Genomic DNA, 18,023 nt, shown 5'->3' with positions numbered 1-18,023 from the left:
GAAGAGGAAGTCTTTGTGTGCTTAGAAGGAGATATGCTTGGGGGTCACAGTACTAAGCAGGAAAGGAATCTGAACAGTCACCTGAGCATCAGCCCACACCTTGAGGAGACAACCCCAACTACCTATCTGTCACATGATGGCCAGGCCATCCCTCCCTCCCACATCACTGGGGTGAAGCTTGAGAAAGTCTGCTAGTCTTTTATAATACTAATAACTTACTAAGGATAATCAAGCTTTCCAAAACTTCACTAGGAAGAGGAGCCACTATCATTTGCCCCACAGACTAAATAGATGGCAACAATACCAAACAAGAAACAAGCCCGTTTCTCCTGAAGCACTGCAGCCCACTGGAAAGAGCACGAGCCCAGGAATCTGAGGACCTGACTTTAATCCCAGCTCCGGCACTTAACCTGCTGCATGACCTTGGGAAAGTCACTTAGTTTCTTTGGGCCTCGGCTCTGTCATCTGTAAAATACCTGTTCTCCCTTCCCCTTAGACTATGGGCCCCATGCAGGGCAGGGATAGTATCTGATCTGAGAATCTTGTATGTACCCCAGCGCTCAGGACAGTGTTTGACAGATAGTGAAGTGCTTAACCAATACCACAATTATTCACATACCCTACTTCTTCCGTTAGATGCCCATATTCCATCGGTCATTAACACATTCATCGAAGCCAAAGAAAGCAGATGCAATAAGTGCACCATAAATCAAGAATCACCAATATTCCTTTAATGGACAGCTTGTGGTGTACCAGGAAATATATTTAAACCAGATGTTGACTCCTCTATGGAAGTATGTCACTTCTTAAACAAGCTCCTTTGATATCGTTTGAGAGTTTTCTAGTCATCAAGTTGACAAAGCAGAGCAACACCACGCTTAATCCAGTGCTGGACAGGCTTATTTGTTTTTAAGAGCATTGCAATGACAAAATTAGTAGAATGACCAGTAGTGGAGAGGGTTCCTTTCCGTTCACTTGTCTTATAGAGAGGACAGACATACTCATTGGTTTCCTTAATCTGGGAACTCTCACCTTAAAAAGGAGAAATCAGTGGATCAATATGGTTGACATAGGAAAGACTTGCTCGCTAATATGCACAATCTAAATTTCCATTCTTTAAGAGGATTTACAAAGTAAACATCAAGTTAGCAAGCATAGTGCTAATTGTTTCCTTCAACAGAAATTCCTCATTTCAGCTGTATCTGAGTTCACACTGGGTTAAATGTATTTTTTGACAATCCTTTCTGGCCCAGCTATTTTGGGCCCAGATCTGCATGAAGCATACCTAAAATAACCATACCAGAATAATGTTTTTAGAGCCCAATCAACTGGTCCCATCCCAAACCTGGCCGAAAAACTCAGATGGACAGCTACCCGACCGACAGGAAGCATTTCTGTTTTTGGACCCCTCCATCTGAATGGAAGGAGGTCTCCAGCTGGCCCAGCCTCCTTCATCTGATTAGAGGATCTCTAGGGTCAGAAGAAACTATCTGGGACCATCTCCATTCATGAAGAACAAAGACAGTCAGTTCTTTTCCCTCCATTCAAGGGCCAGGCATGGAGGAGGTGGGCGATCCCACCTCATTGCCCATCTTTCTCCTCTCGTATTTTAAGGCAGGCTGGCAGAGGAAAAAGCAGGGAAGATGATCAAAAGGGATGCATGAGGACACAAAATTCCTCGCCTTCAACTGCCAGCTAAAGGTGTGTTTTCCTCTTTTCTCATCCACTCACTGAAAAGCTCAGATCTTAGACTTGGAAGATCCTAAGTGGAGCAGTAATATAATGCCTTTGAACAGTTCTTACTAGAGACATTTTCTTACGATACTCTAAAATCCTGCTCCCAGAGTCCAATCGATGGCTAAATTCCAATGTTTAAGGGCAGTAAGTGTTCCAGTTGAATAAGTCTTGACATTGGAAAACAGAAATGTACCCCCACCCCCTCAAACCTAAGAAAAATTGTTAGTAAATATATTTACTTGGTTTTATCCATATGATTGGCATCAAATCAAAGAGAATTTTAGGGTGTTGTTCAGCAAGCAATCCACTGTGGAGAAAAATCATTGAAGATAAAAGAAACATGTTTACAAGTATACTTTTTAAACAAAGAACTTCCTTAAATATTTCACTGCTATTTTTAATAGGGAAAGAGCCAAGAAGTGGATTAGAAAAAGGAAGATGAGGGTTGGATATGAATTGGAAGAGGGAGGGAGGGTGGGAAGGAAAGAAAGGACAAAAGAATGGGATTGGAGAGTAAACAAGGGAATGAGAGGAGAGTTTAAAAAAAAAGCTAAAACAATCAATTCATGGTATGTATTGGGCAAGTAGTACAGTGCTCTGCATGCAGTAAGCACTCAATACAATTGAATGAATCAATGAACCACTGTCTGTACTAAACAGTTGGAAGAGTACAATAGAAGAAGCATAGTCCCTGTCCCCAAGTAGCTCACAGATGAAAAGGTGAAACTGACAGATACAGACAACAAGTCATTCACAAAGCTATTAAAGGTGTTGAGAGGGTCCTAGTACAATAGCTTAGTACAATTATTACTGTATAGTAATAATAATAATAATAATAGTACCCTCTCTGTTGTACTCTCCTACTTGCTAGTAGAGTGCTCTGGCTCTGGTTTAGTGGAAAGACCACAGGCTCGGGAGTCAGAGGTCATGGGTTCTAATCCCAGCTCCACCACTGATCAGCTATGTGACTCTGGGCAAGTCCCTTAACTTCTCTGTGCCTCAGTTATCTCATCTGGAAAATGGGGATTAAGACTGTGAGCCCCACGTGGGACAACCTGATTACCTTGTATCTCTCCCAGTGCTTAGAACAGTGCTCAGCACATAGTAAGCACTTAACAAATGCTATCATTAGTATTATTATTATCCAATAAATACCACTGATTTAAGAGGTAATATTTTAAAAGATCAGGATGCTAATTGTCAATGTGCTTATTGAATAGCTCAATCCTCACTTATTTGGGAGAAGGTGTCAATTCAGCTCTATGGGACTTTATAAAGCAACCCTATTGTGAACACAGAGGTATCACCACTATGGTCTATTTTGCTGCTCTTCTGCCCCTTAGGATTCTAAGCATACGAACATACACCCTCTTAAAAGTACAGGAGACTCAAGCCTCTACTGACCTTGGTCTATCCCAACGAGCTCCATCAAGATACAATCCATGGATATAAACACCATCTTCTGGGGATGTGTCAGATGTATCCAAGGGAATAACCTAAAATTAGAAATATTATGAGAAATGCTGTGCCCAACCACCAAATTTGGGCATGTTACTAGGGACACTTTTTTGAACAAATTTTCTTTAAAAAAAGGGGGGTGGGGGGGGGTTTCTTTCCATCTTTCCATCAGTCTTGAAGATTAGGCTGCCCTGGGCAGCAATCTTGAAAAAGAAAATGTAGGTTTTATAACTTTAGGGGCTTTGATAGTGCACTGCTAGCAGACATGATCACCATGAGTTTATCTTCAACCCGTTAAACCACAGAAAACCACCGTGGATGCATCAACAATCTAAACAGTGGCATATTCATTGATTACCTCGTGTGACTGAGAGACCTCAAGATCTCAGAGGTCACATATGCAGCAGAGTGGGGCCAGTCCACCTTCAGATACACTCCCCACTCACACCAACTGTAGAACTGCTACATCAAAAAGCAGCCTCCAAAACTGCCAAAACATCAAAATGCTAAGCTCCCAGAGAATGGAGACATCTTCAATAATATTGGAAGCCTTTATAAATTGTCATTTTCAAAACATTAAATTACCTTCTAGTAATTGCTTTTGAAAATCAGTACTAATTAGCAGGACAGTAAGTTACACAAGAATGTCACATGCAAGAGCTGGGAGATAATCTCTGCTCTGCATTATTCAGATTCTCAATAGAGCCTTGGGTTCAGGTCTAGTCACTGCATTTTAAAAATAACAGGAAGAAACTGAGGAAAAATATGAGAAGAGTGATCACAAATAGGTCCTATGAGTAAAGGTTAAGTGCATTGGAGTTGTTCCATCTGAAGAAGAAAAGGCAAAGAGGAGGACTTAATACCTGTGCTCTGATATATAAAAACTTTTTTTAAGGTGAAATTGCTACTCAGTTGTTCCCCATGTCGACATAGGATCATATCAGAGAAAACTGATTTAAAATGCTCAGGAAAATGTTAGATTGCACACAGGAAAAGCTTCTCGAGTCTCAAGAAGATAAAATACTGGATCAGGATCTGGACAGAGGTCCTAGAATTTTCCCAAATTTCCCTAGATTTTTTTTTTAAGCAAACAAAAATCTATACTATTTGGGTTAGTTACCTGCCTGGAGACTGGGGGAGGGACCAAATGACCTTTCAAGGTCCCTCACCAAGTCCACATTTCTATAAAAACCCAAACCATGAAAGGTAGCAATAGCCTCAAGGAAAAATTGTGAATAGTAGCCACAGGGCACTCCTAAAGGCAGAAGAAACAGCAATTTTTTGTCTAGTTTTGTGAAACACAAACAGTGCAAAGAAACTACACCAAAAGAGTTAAAGATATAATCCTGTTTTTTCAAGGACTTACTGTACCTGAAATTCATATCCTATTAAGTCAATAGGGATAGTGTATTTTCTGGCATAGTTCTGCATAGCTCCAGTTAAAAAAGCTTGTGTGAAAAAGAAACCCGAGAGCCAAAATACATTGGGTTTTCCTAAATCGAACCAATCCTAGGAAGCAAAAATAAAACTTTATTATTTAAAATATTAAAAAGCCTTAGTAGTATCATCTCATATAATGTCACTGGCTATCATTTTGACAAGCAATAACTTAATGTGAGACTCATATCTTCAACTGGTATCAAGGATGAAACAGAAGAAGCAGTGTATCTGACTTCCATCCTTTGCCACCAGCTCTTGGACTTCTCTTCTGCTCTCACTGTTAACATAAGGGTGAAGGATGGAGCCACTGTGCCCTATCTTTATCCCACAATTTCTGCTCTGGCTTCCTAGCAGCGGACATCTTGGGACATATGACAGCTGAAAGTGGCAGCTGGATTGGTTTTTTTTTTTTCATGTGCATGCTTGCAATCTGCACTCATTACTAAGCATGGCATAAGTAGAAATCATTTGCTTTTGTAGTAAGACACACACCATGGGTGTTTGGGCCCTGAAAAATTTGAAATGTTTGCGTTTTTCTCCAAGTAGTGATCTTAATTAGTCAACTGTGAACATTATCAGTCATATTTTGCAAGACTTTAAACAGCAAATTACTAAATAAGCAGAATCAATGTATAATCTCTTTCTACAGCACACTCTCCGCTTCAGAGTAACGGGCTAAACCAGTGGAAAAATTGTCTCCGTCATTTACCTGTAAAAATTTCAACCTCAATAAGAAATCTGTCATGTAACTTCCCAGGGGTTTAAGACTTGGGTATGAACACTTGGCCCACAATTCTGGAACCTTTGCAATAAGTAAGCTGCCAGCCAGGGCTTCCAATTCAGAGTCCATGACAACTAATCCTTTAATAGCTTTCTTAAGATTCTGTAAGGTAGTGCGGATTGTTCTAATTAAACTAGAAACAAATAAATGAGAGTTAGGTCATTGACACACACAAGAGTCATGACTAAAAACACAATAGTTCTCCAACAATAAGAAACACTATATATTTAGGGAGCTCTAAAAAATGCACAACCAGATGCTTCTCATTTTGCTGCCCATGTAGATACTGGATATTTTCATTGCCATTTAATAAAGAGACTGTTTTTATTTCCTTGGGGGGAATGCGCATGTTAGCAATTTTTCAGTTGGTTAAACAAAGTATGTTTGGAGGAAAAATGGTTTACAGGAGTTGAATGGTTCATCCATTTCCCATCTTAAGATAAATGATGAAAGATGTCAATGGCCAACTGTTTAAGACCCAATGAATGTTTCTAACAGTATTTTTGTCTTTTAAATTTCACTGCTTGAAAAAAATGATAAAATTCATATACTGGGGTCCTACGGATCCCAGAGCTCTGGAACTCAGCTCATTCGTTGAGCTAAGAAGCAGTGTGGCCTAGTGGATAGAGTGCAGGACTGGGAGTCAGAAGGACTTGGGTTCTAATCCCGGCTCTGCCACTTGTCTGTTGTGTGACCTTGGGTAAGTCATTTAACTTCTCTGGGCCTCTGTTACCTCACCTGTAAAATGGGGACTAAGATTGTGAGCCTCATGTGGGCAGGAACTGTGTCCAACCTGATTATCTTGTATCTACCCCAGCGCTCAGTACAGTGCTTGGCATGCAAAAAGTAAACCTGCAATGAGAATGCTACTATCCAACAACTCAACCAACTCAGCTTGATTTCATTATTCGTTAAAGATAAACATGTCAATCAATCAATCAATCAATCGTATTTATTGAGCACTTACTGTGTGCAGAGCACTGTACTAAGCACTTGGGAAGTACAAGTCAGCAACACATAGAGACAGTCCCTACCCAACAGCGGGCTCACAGTCTAAAAGGGGGAGATGGAGAACAAAACCAAACATACTAACAAAATAAAATAAATAGAATAGATATGTACAAGTAAAATAGAGTAATAAATATGTACAAACATATATACATATATACAGGTGCTATGGGGAAGGGAAGGAGGTAAGATGGGGGATGGAGAGGGGGACGAGGGGGAGAGGAAGGAAGGGGCTCAGTCTGGGAAGGACTCCTGGAGGAGGTGAGCTCTCAGTAGGGCCTTGAAGGGAGGAAGAGAGCTAGCTTGGCGGATGGGCAGAGGAAGGGCATTCCAGGACCGAGGGATGACGTGGGCCAGGGGTCGATGGCGGGACAGGCAAGAACGAGGTACGATGAGGAGATTAGCGGCAGAGGAGCGGAGGGTGCGGGGTGGGCTGTAGAAGGAGAGAAGGGAGGTGAGGTAGGAGGGGGGAGGAGGAGGAGGTAGAAGTATGTCCCCTTCACTCCTCAATATTTTCAGCAAGTGGCAGGGACAAGGCTGCCAAATTAATTCCTATTCAAAACAAGGGCTTAGTCTAGAGTGGCTAGAGTTACAAAGTAGAAAATGAAGGTAAAACTGCCACTTGGGAAGTTGGGGGGTTTTTAATGGTATTTTTTAAGCACTTACTATGTGCCAGACACTGTATTAAGCATATTGGTAGACACAAGCTAGGCAGGTTGGACACAGTCCATGTCCCACATGGGGCTCGCAGTCAGTCCCCATTTTACAGATGAGGTAACTGAGGCACAGAGAATTTCAGTGACTTGCCCCAGTTCAAACAGCAGACAAGTGGCAGAGCTGGGATTAGAACCCAGGTTCATGCTTTATCCACTAGATCATACTGCTTCTCTAGGGATGCTGGGATTTTTCCAGCATCCAGTAAGCCAAAAAAGGACTGATCAACCATAAAATGGGACAGCCGTTCTCCATCATCCTTAGGTGGCTCTCTGAAATGTTGCAATTTTGAAAGCTGAATAAACACACAGTCCCAGTGATCTGGAATAAAGCTAAATCCTGTCCATGTACTAAAGGAGACAAGGGCTAGGCTTTCACACATAAATTACCCAGGTAATTTTCATATTATTATTATTGTTATTGTATTTATGAAATGTTTATTAGGTGTCAGGCATGTGCTAAATTCTGGGGTAGACAGAGAGGATAATTACATCAGAAACAGTCCCTGTATCACAAGGGGTTCAGAACCCACAGAGGCAGGAAGAGCAGGTACCTTATCCCCATTTTAAAGATGAGGAAACTGAGGGCCAAAGAGGTTAGGTGCCTTGCCTAAGGTCATACAGCAAGCAGTCTCCTGACTGCCAGTTCCTTGTTCTTTCCATGCTGTCTCACTGATGTCTTCTTCCTACCTGTCTAATGTGGGAGACGCCAATAGTAGAAGAAGGTGGAATGAACCTAATAGTAGATGTAGTAGTATCTATTAAGCACTGTGCAAAGCACTGTACTAAGTGCTTGGAAAATAGTACATGAGTGGGAATTAGACACGGTTCGTGGCCTCAAGGATCTGACACTGCAAGTACAGAAGTCGGGAGAGAGGACTGGAGAAGGACACACAAAGAGAGATGAAACAATAAAAACCACTAAAACGACATAAAAGACAGGGACAAATGAACACAAAGTTGAAAAAAAGAATAAAACAAAAGAAGCAGTGGGGTACTATGGCTAGAGAAGCAGAGGTTTGCTCCAAATTCAACAGTCACAGACCCGTAGCCACAGTGACCACCAAAGCTCCATCTGCTGCCACAGCTTCCCCAATGCTCAAACTGTTTTGGAGGCAGGCTGTCACTGCAGCTGGCAGTGTTGCAAGGCATAGTGGGATCACTGGCCTAGGGTGACTAGAAGGGTGAAATGTGTAGTCCAAAGAAATAAACCAAATTGTTCCTTAGGGAAGCAGCGTGCCTAGTGGAAAGAGCACGGGCCTGGGAGTCAGAGGATGTGGGTTAGTTAACCTTGGGCAAGCCACTTAACTTCTCTCTGCCTCAGTTACTTCATCTAGAAAATGGTGATTAAGCCTGTGAGCCTCATGTGGGACTGGGACTGTGTTTGACCTGATTACCTTGTATTTACCTCAGCATTTAGAACAGTGCTTGGCACATAGCAAACACTTTAATAAATACCACAATGATCATCATTATTATTATTGCTATCATTATTATTATCAGGTAGAGAGCGTGAGGAGAAATGTTTTTAGTACCTCTTGATAACTAGGACATTTGCAACACTAGTTCCTGACTTTGGGATATGTCAACAACCCCATCTTATGAAATTTATACAATGTGCTAAAATTCTTTTTTAAGGAGCCAGCACAATCATTCCGATAATACGGACAAGGTGAAAAAGACTGATCAGTGGTGGCTCAACAATCTCTTTTCCATTTAGCCATCCATTTTATTGTGCCCATTGCTATATTCACCTTGCCAAAAGATGCACAACTATAAAATATAAATATTCAAAGATTGGAAATTTAGTAAAGGAAAAAAACTACTATCTCTTACTTGTTAAATCTTTCCATCTCCTGCACCAGTACTGTGTTCATGCTTTCTTCATATTTTATAGGATACTTTACTAAAGTTGCTTCAATGTCAAAATCATTTGGAAGCTATTAGGATAGAGTTTGAACATCACAAGTCAAACCGATCAATTGTTCAAAAAACCCCAATATTATACATAAGAACAGCCTTTGCATCTGAACATGAAAGCTCTACAAAAATAGAAAGATGCTGAAGCACAGTGAAAATGTGGCAGGAAGCCAAATGGAGAGAGAGAGAGAGAGAGAGAGAGAGAGAGAGAGAGAGAGAGAGAGAGAGAGAGAGAGAGAGAGAGAGAGAGAGAGAGAGAGAGAGAGAAAGGGGAAAAACCAAAGCAGGAAATAAAGGGAAGACAGAGGATTAGAATGGCAGGGAAGAAATCTGAATGGAGAGAGAAAATACAGAGAGGTGCAAATAGGCAGGAAAGAAGCATCTATAAGAAGGTAGGGAGGGTGGAGGGATGCCTAAAGTCTAAAGAACAGCCAGAAAGGAGAAAGAGAGAAAAAAATGAGAGACACACACACAGAGATAGAGAGTGGCAGGTACAAAGCTTTGCAGAACCACACCTACAGTTTAAATCCCAAAAGAAAAAGAAGCCGAAATTCCACAGGGCAGCGAGGAGGGACTAGAAAATGCTTAGGTTTCCCATAAATTCTTTGTGGTTGTCAACTAGCATGTTATTATAATCAAAAAGGACAAAAATGATTTAGAAATGAAGGGTGATAATAATAATAATATTTGTTAAGTGCATACTGCATGCCAACCACTGTACTAAGTCCTGAGGTATATAAACTATGATCAGACCAGAATGACCAATCTCAGTCAATATTGGTTAAAACATAGTTAGGAAATTAGGGACAGTTCTTCAAACACTGTGAACCTGTTCGGGTTCAGTGTGTTGCATTACCAAATCAAGACTGCTTCTGTGCTTGGGCATTTGCTCATGGGGAATGGGGGAGTACTACAGTGCAAGATTACCTTACTGTGGGGCTTTGGGTTTGGGCTTTGGCTGTAAAACCACGGCCCTCACACTATAGGATAGCTGGGTATCTATATCCCTCTAGACTGTAAGCTCGTCTCTAGACTGTAAGCTCACTGGGGGAAGGGAATATGTCTATTGCTATATCATACTTTACCAAGCGCTTAGTACAGTGCTTTGCATGCAGTAAGCGCTCAGTAAATACGACAATTAAATTAAGCTCATTATGGGTAAGGAACAGGTTTACCAACTCTGTTGTATTATACTCTGCCAAGCACTTAGTACAGTGATTTGTACACAGTAAGTGCTCAGTAGATATGACTGAATTGAATTAAGCTCACTGTGGGTAGGGAACAGGTTTACCAACTCTGTTGTATCATACTCTCCCAAGCACTTAGCACAGTGCTCTGCACACAGTAGGTGCTCAGTAAATACCATTGATGACGAGATGATATGTTCTCACACATTTTGTACTAACCCTGCTCTTTCCCAGATACCAATGGCACAATTCTAGTACAATTTCTCTTAACTCAGCATAAAGGACTGAGGAGATCAAGAAGATCAGCTTATGACTCAGCAATACAGTCTAAAGAAAAGAGTGAGAATTACCTTACTGAGAATGTCTTTTGCAACTTCAAACAGAGTGTGGTCACCGCCTGAAATAGCACCTCCCTGTGTGCTTCCTTCTTGGGTTAATAGCAAAGACTGAAACAGGAGTTTTGTTTGCTGGAGATCCTTTGAGATAGCGACATTTTCATGTAGCCCAAATATCTCTGGTTTCTGAGAAACTGGAAGTTGCTAGGGGGAAAGAGATGAAGTAGACATCTGAGAAACATCTGTTTGTCGTTATATTGTACTCTCCCAAGCACTTAGTACAACGCTTTGTACACAGTAAGCACTCAATATGTACAACTGAATGAATGAATGAATAAATGAACTCATGAGAGGAAATATGCATGGCAAAAGATGCATTAAAAGGATAGAACAACTGAATAAAGAATCTCTTAATATTACTGCTTTAATGACAATACTTTTTGCAAGTTTCATCATTCTCCAGGAGTTTACCTTTCAGAACATCTGGAGGTCACTTTGTGATACACTGGAATATATAGAGAGAAGCAGTATGGCCTAGTGGAAAGAGCACAGGCCTTGGAGTCAGAAGGACCTGGGTTCTAATCCCAGCTCCACCACTTGTCTGCTGTGACACCTTGGGCAAGGCAATTCACTTCTCTGTGCCTCAGCTACCTCATTTGTAAAATGGGGATTAAGACTGTGAGCCCTCTGTGGAACAGGGACTGTGTCCAACCCAATTATCTTGTATCTACCCTAGCGTTTAGTACAGTATTTAGCACAAAATAAGCACTTAACAAAATCACTATTATTATGCTGGTTGCCAGCATTATGGCCCAGGTGGAAAAAAGCATGAGCTGGGTAGTCAGGAGACCCAGGCTCTAATCCTGCCACTGTTTGTTGTGTGACCATGGGCAAATAATGTAACCTCCCTGTGGCCCAGTTTCCTCAAATTTAAAATGGATATAAGACATGAAGTACCCATCTCTTAGATTGTGAACCTTGTACGGGAAAGGGACTGTCTGACCTGATTATCTTGTATTTACCTCATTGCCATAATACAGGATGGATGGAGTCAGACTCAACAGATGAGCCTCAGTCTTGAGCCTTCAGGACTGAGAATCTGAGTGGAGGAATTGATTACAATACCAGTGGCTTAGGCAGTGCCATTTTCACTCTTGGCCCTCATCAATCACATTCTCCCTAGTGCATGGAGTGCAGTGAGCAAGTAGGTGGACAGGGGTACAGCATACTGAGAAGTGGGTAGGCTTCACAAACTTTAGTCAGCTACAGGAAGAACGGGAATCCAGGTTTCCTGATTCCCAGAGAAGTGTTCTTTCCACTGAACCAACGACAGCAAGGCTAAATACCATAATACTAATTGTCATGAGAAATATGGAACTTATCAAGCATTTAGTTCAGTGCTACGTGCTTAGCACAGTGCTCTGCACACAGTAAGTGCTCAATAAATATGATTGATTGATCAAGGGTCAGCCCTAATACATAACTATGGTAATATGATGAACATTCTTCTGTTTTCATTACCAGACAATGATGTAGTCAATAGGATGCCACTATTTAGTGATCTGACATGTTTCTTCTTTATTCAGTAAGGGGAATATACAAGTATAAGAGTAGTTCACTGCTATTAAACTCTCCAATGCCATCCAGTCCAATGACTTCTCTCCCAATTTCATCATCAATGCCTATGTGGGTGTCAAAATGCCTCATGACCATCAGTTGGCCAAATATTGGCACTACAGCTATGGGCCCATCTTATCAAATCATTCTTTCTCCTCGCTGGTGTCCGCCACTATGGGGTTCTGCTCACTGAGGACTGATGCATGGTACTTGTGGTCTACAGGTAGTCAAAGATCACTAAGTGATTACCAATGCCTTTGGATAGGTTTTGAATACTTGAAATCAGCAAAGGCCTGATTGTGCGGTCTCCGCCCACCAGCCTTCATTCAGAGGAGGAAAGGTCTTTCCCCTCTAAAAGAAGGCTCCATTTTGGGATATCTACTCCCAAAGCGATTCTTGTCTGTCACCCCTCCTTAGAATGCAAGCTTGAGATAAGGATAGGGATCCTACTCTCGGCTTCAAGGCTCTCCATCACCTCGCCCCCTCCTACCTCATCTCCCTTCTCTCCTTCTACAGCCCAGCCCGCACCCTCTGCTCCTCTGCCGCTAACCTTCTCACTGTACCTCATTCTTGCCTGTCCCGCCGTCAACCCCTGACCCATGTCCTTCCCCTGGTCTGGCATGCCCTCCCTCCACATACCTGCCAAGCTAGCTCTCTTTCTCCCTCCAAAGCCCTACTGAGAGCTCAACTCCTCCAGGATGCCTTCCCAGACTGAGCTCCCTTTTTCCTCTCCTCCTCATCCCCCCCCACCCTACCTCCTTCCCCTCCCCTCAGCACTTGTATATATATGTACAGATTTATTACTCTGTTTATTTTATTTGTACATATTTACTATTCTATTTATTTTTTTATTGATGTGCATATCTTTAATTCTATTTGTTCTGACGGTTTTGACACCTGTCTACATGTTTTGTTTTGTTGTCTGTCTCCCCCTTCTAGACTGTGAGCCCGTTGTTGGGTAGGGACCGCTTCTATATGTTGCCGACTTGTACTTCCCAAGCGCTTAGTACAGTGCTCTGCACACAGTAAGCACTCAGTAAATACAATTGAATGAATGAATGAGTGCGTGCCTTGCTCCTGATATACTTTACCCAAGTGCTTAGTACAATCCCTGCCACTAGGCAGATGCTTAATAAATGCCTCTGATTGAGTGTGATATTCAATGAGTTCCCACCTATCGAGTGCCATTCTCTTTATTGGGTTTCTGCTACTATCATTGCGTTGCATCCTGAGATTTTTATTTGAGACATTTTCCATGTGGTTCTGCACCACTGCGTTGAGGCTGACCAGTTATATCTCTCTGGCAAGTTTCCTCCATTTGAGTGAGCCGGCTAATGTTCAATGACCACTTTACCACTTGGGTTGAGCAGTGCTTTCCCAAAAGGGACTGCTCAGTCAATCTATGGTGCTTACTGTGTGCTTATTATGTGCATAGCACTGTACTAAGCGCTTGTGCTAGGACACGATATAACTGAGTTGGACGCAGGCCCTGTCCCACATGGGGCTCCAAGTCAAAGAGATCCCCACCCTGAGCCTGGTCTTAGGAGCAAAGGTGGCTCATTTGCTCCCTCCTTCCTGCCGCCACTTACCAGGATACTTGGGGACAAGTCAGAGGGGGCTGTTCCAGGCAACAGCAGGGAGACTTTAGATGTGAGCTGGAGGGGTGGTAGCCCTGCCGCACAACCATTCTGAGACCCAAACCGTGGGCTGTGTGGAGACCTGCTCTGGAGGCTCTGCTCTGGGGAAAGAGCAAGAAGGATAACAGCCCCTCTCTGTCCCCTGCTTGACAGATAAGGGCCACGGGGGTGGGGGGGACCTCAGGGCACCTGGCCTCCAATCCCACCTGTGACATCAACCTATTACACTGTTATGTGTGTGATGTCAGAGGCATTCTGGTTAGAAACATGCATTAGTCTCAACGCTGGCAGTGAGGAGCCTGCAAATGGCTCCTTCAACCACAGTGTTCTTCTGTCTATTGTTGTCCTTGTGTTCCCATATTTCTATGTCTTTAGGAATTCAATCTTTCCTCACGGGCCCATCACCAACCTCCTAAACCCCGTTTTTAGATTGTGAATCTCCTGAGAACAAGGGGCTAAGTCTTGTTCCTTCTTCATGGTTTTCTTCCCTGGTGGGTAGTAAAGCGCTTTGCACCTGGTAAGCAATCAATAAATACTAATAAATGAATGAAACTGAATGAATAAATAACCTAGAGCTCCAAAAGAGATGCACGGGAGAGGGGATTCTGCCCATGCTACCTTAGGCAAGAATCTAATTAGAAATTGAAAATGGATCTGCTGAGACACAACAGAGAAGCAGCCTGTCCTAGTGGATAGTGTACGGGCCTGGGAGTCAGAAGGCCCTGGGTTGTAATCCCAGCTCTGCCACTTGTCTGCTATGTGATCTTGGGCAAGTCGCTTCACTTCCCTGTGCCTCAGTTGCCTCACCTGCAAAATAATAATAATGGTATTTGTTAAGCACTTCACTATGTGCCAGGCATTATACTAAGCGCTGGGGTAGATACAAGCAAATTGGGTTGGACACAGTCCCTGTCCCATATGGGGCTCACAGTCTCAATCCTCATTTTACAGATGAGGGAACTGAAGCCCAGAGAAATTAAGTGACTTGCCCAAGGTCACACAGCAGAGAAGTGGCAGAGCCGGGATTAGAACCCATGACTTCTGACTCCCGGACCTGGGCTCTATCCACTACGCCATACTGCTTCTCCATGTGGGATAGGGACTGTGTCCAACCTGATTATCTTGTATTGACTCCAGCACATAAAGAAGTGCTTGACACATAGTAAGCACTTAATAAATACCATTATTATTATTACTACTACTACAACCAGAACTGAGATTGAGACTGAGCCCCCTCCTTCCTCTCCCCCTCCTCCCCCTCGCCTTACCTCCTTCCCCTCCCCATAGCACCTGCATATATGTATATATGTTTGTACATATTTATTACTCTATTTTATTTGTACATATTTATTCTATTTATTTTACTTTGTTAACAGGTTTTGTTTTGTTGTCTGTCTCCCCCTTCTAGACTGTGAGCCCACTGTTGGGTAGGGATCGTCTCTATATGTTGCCAACTTGTACTTCCCAAGCGCTTAGTACAGTGCTCTGCACACAGTAAGCGCTCAATAAATATGATTGAATGAATGAATGAACCAGGAGTCAAGTTAGAGGTGGAAAAGATCACTGAAGCCAGAAAGGAAAGGTGAGGCTCTAACTCTTCAGTCTAGTTCCCTGCCTAAAAGTTCTAGAGCATATCCATAATATTAGTACACCTTCTTCAGAAATTGCAGAAGAACTTTTCACACTGCCCAGATCACAATCCAACCCTAAAATACCAAGACCTATAGATATGAATTTTGGAAAACTATAAAGTTTTATAGAATGCAAGAAGAGTTACCTTAATAAATTCTATGTACTCCTCATAGGTGCTTTTGGGAGGTGCATAGTAGTGTCCACTAGGAGAAAAGTTATAATGTGTGTTGGTCACTATTTCTGGGTTATAAAAATCAGCCAGCATAGTTAACAGCAGGCGTCTGTCCCAATCATCTGTCACTCGTCCTCCATAGTTACATTCTCCAGTAAGGTAAGATATAGCCTCAAATGGAACTTCGTCATAGTCTTTTATGAATAACTGCACAAAAGGAAAAAACAATATTGAAAAAGTGTCATCTCATTTGCATTTAAAAATCACTGGTATCACTAGGCCTCTAATTTTTGAACATATGATAAAATACCCAAATAATACAGTAATAATAATAATAATGGTATTTGTTAAGCACTTACTACATGCTATGCACTGTTCTAAGCACTGTGGTAGATACAAGTTAATCAGGTTGGACACAGTCCCTGTCCCACATGAGGCTCACACTCATCCCCATTTTACAGATGAGGAAACTGAGGCACAGAGAAGTGAAGTGACTTGCCCAAAATCATGCAGCAGACATGTGGCAGAGCTGGAATTAGAACCCAGGTCCTTCTGACTCCCAGGTCCGTGCTTTATCCACTAAACATGAAGCCAAATTCTCCCCAGTTCCTAAATCACTACCTGATAATAAGGCAAAAGCTAAAATGCCCTCCGTTACTAGCTTACTAGCTCATAGTCATCAATATTGTCCAATATTGTACATTGGACAATAGTCTAATGATCAGAAAAGGCCAAAGTCTATTCCTAAACTCTCAGTTTACTAAGAGAAAAGGAATTAGACATTGGGGGAAATGGTGCCCTAGTTGTAAGGGAGAAGTGGCCCACACCAAATAGATCTTGGGGTTCAATACTTCTGGATGATAACAGATGTATCTTTTCCAATAGTGTGGTCTGCATTAGTTTCAACAACGTGTTCTCAGAAGCTGTGCTGGATTAACTCAACTGTACAGCTACCCTCTGTCCTAAGGTACAGAATATGAGAGGATAGGAAAGAAAAAGAAGACAGATAAAAGAAGGGGAGATAAAGAAGAGATTGGGACAGAAAAGTAGAAAAATATTAAAATATAGTAAATGCATCACTAGTAATAGTGTGCATCCAAATAATTTAAACCGGAGCAATACTGGGATATAGTGCATGTATACACCAGTTCTCATTTTATGAAAAACTAGGTGACTTTTTGTTATTTCTCCTATTAAAAGTCACATCTACGTGATGATATTCTTTAAAGTTTGAATGTTTTAAAAATACGATTTGCTTAAACATGACCTGTGCAACTACAATTTATATATACTGTAGTCCTGTAGCCCCTTAATTACAGTTAAAGAAGCATGCACAAACAACATGTAGTTCAGTTGAGCAGATACATTTTAAGCACTGATTTAGCTAATTTAATGCATTTCCTGGAATAGAAACAGTATAAACCACTTTACTTGAAGCTGTTGGATACTGATGCGTAAGTCCGATTCATTAAATCCATATGGGATATTCCAACCAAGAGGACCAAACTTCTTCCTCTCCTGGACAAGGGCATGGAAAAAGCAAACTCCAAACAGCAGTTTCTCCCAAGCCTTCAATATCAAAAGGAAAATAGACAACTCTCAAATATCTTATTTTTAATTATGCAGTTATCTCAACTATAAAAACTATTTTGAAAGGTATGAAATTATTTTCAATTAAAACCCCAAATTTAGACATAAGCTAATTATTTAAATGCAAAACAATCAATGGTGTCCATATATTTCATATCAAACCTGGAAAACTATATAGCAGTCCAGAAAAAAAATATCCATTCCTAATTTTATCACATGGACTAAACCAAATTCTCTGAAAAACTGCCTTAGTTGATTCGCAGTGATGTCCAAATTTATGCCTTCTTTCTAGTCTTCACAAAAATGATTGAAATCAGAAACACATATTCATTTTTCTAGGTACCGTGACCTAGTGGTTAATGCACCAGAACAAGATACTGGATTTTTCATTATTCAACAGCAAAAACCATATTAATCAATAGAGGTTTCTCCAATTGAATTATGCAAATTATATAATGCTTTCATAAATCAATTTCTTTTATTTAACCAATGGTCATAAAGCAAAATGACCAGAACTCCAGGCACCTTAGGCAGACCAGAGGTGAATCAAAAAAGGAGGTGAGGACAGAGAGAGGGGTATAGAGAAAAGGGGAAAAGCAAAAAGAAAAGGGGGGTGTGAGAAGAGGAAGGAGGAAAAGAGCAAGAAAAATGGGAAAGAGAAGGCATGAGGGGGAGAGGGGAAGAGAGTGAGGGGGGGAAAGGAAGAGATAGGGAAGGGGTTCAGAGAAAGTGAGGGAAAAAGGGGAAGACGTGGATGGGGTGAGGAATCGACCACTGCCGCCATCCACTCCCTTGC

At 41.7% G+C, this 18,023-nt stretch overlaps 1 protein-coding gene across 1 annotated transcript in view; it reads right to left on the bottom strand.

Moving 5' to 3' along the window:
* Positions 1-709: 709 nt before the first annotated feature.
* DNAH12 (dynein axonemal heavy chain 12) overlaps positions 710-18,023 on the bottom strand; it is a 139,613-nt gene continuing 122,299 nt past the window's right edge. Inside the window, exons 66-74 of the mRNA XM_038772261.1 lie at positions 17,069-17,206; positions 15,611-15,844; positions 10,595-10,783; positions 8,974-9,077; positions 5,345-5,549; positions 4,567-4,704; positions 3,142-3,233; positions 1,977-2,044; positions 710-1,032 (exon numbers count right to left, since the gene is read on the bottom strand). Of these exons, the coding sequence (XP_038628189.1) occupies positions 842-1,032; positions 1,977-2,044; positions 3,142-3,233; positions 4,567-4,704; positions 5,345-5,549; positions 8,974-9,077; positions 10,595-10,783; positions 15,611-15,844; positions 17,069-17,206 (1,359 nt within the window). The 3' untranslated portion in view covers positions 710-841. The remainder of the gene's footprint in view (positions 1,033-1,976; positions 2,045-3,141; positions 3,234-4,566; positions 4,705-5,344; positions 5,550-8,973; positions 9,078-10,594; positions 10,784-15,610; positions 15,845-17,068; positions 17,207-18,023) is intronic.

This window comes from Tachyglossus aculeatus, chromosome X1 (genome assembly GCF_015852505.1).
Source record: "Tachyglossus aculeatus isolate mTacAcu1 chromosome X1, mTacAcu1.pri, whole genome shotgun sequence".
Lineage (NCBI taxonomy): Eukaryota > Metazoa > Chordata > Mammalia > Monotremata > Tachyglossidae > Tachyglossus > Tachyglossus aculeatus.
The sequence above is the reverse complement of the archived record's forward strand: the minus strand, read 5'-3'. Positions and strand labels throughout refer to the sequence as shown.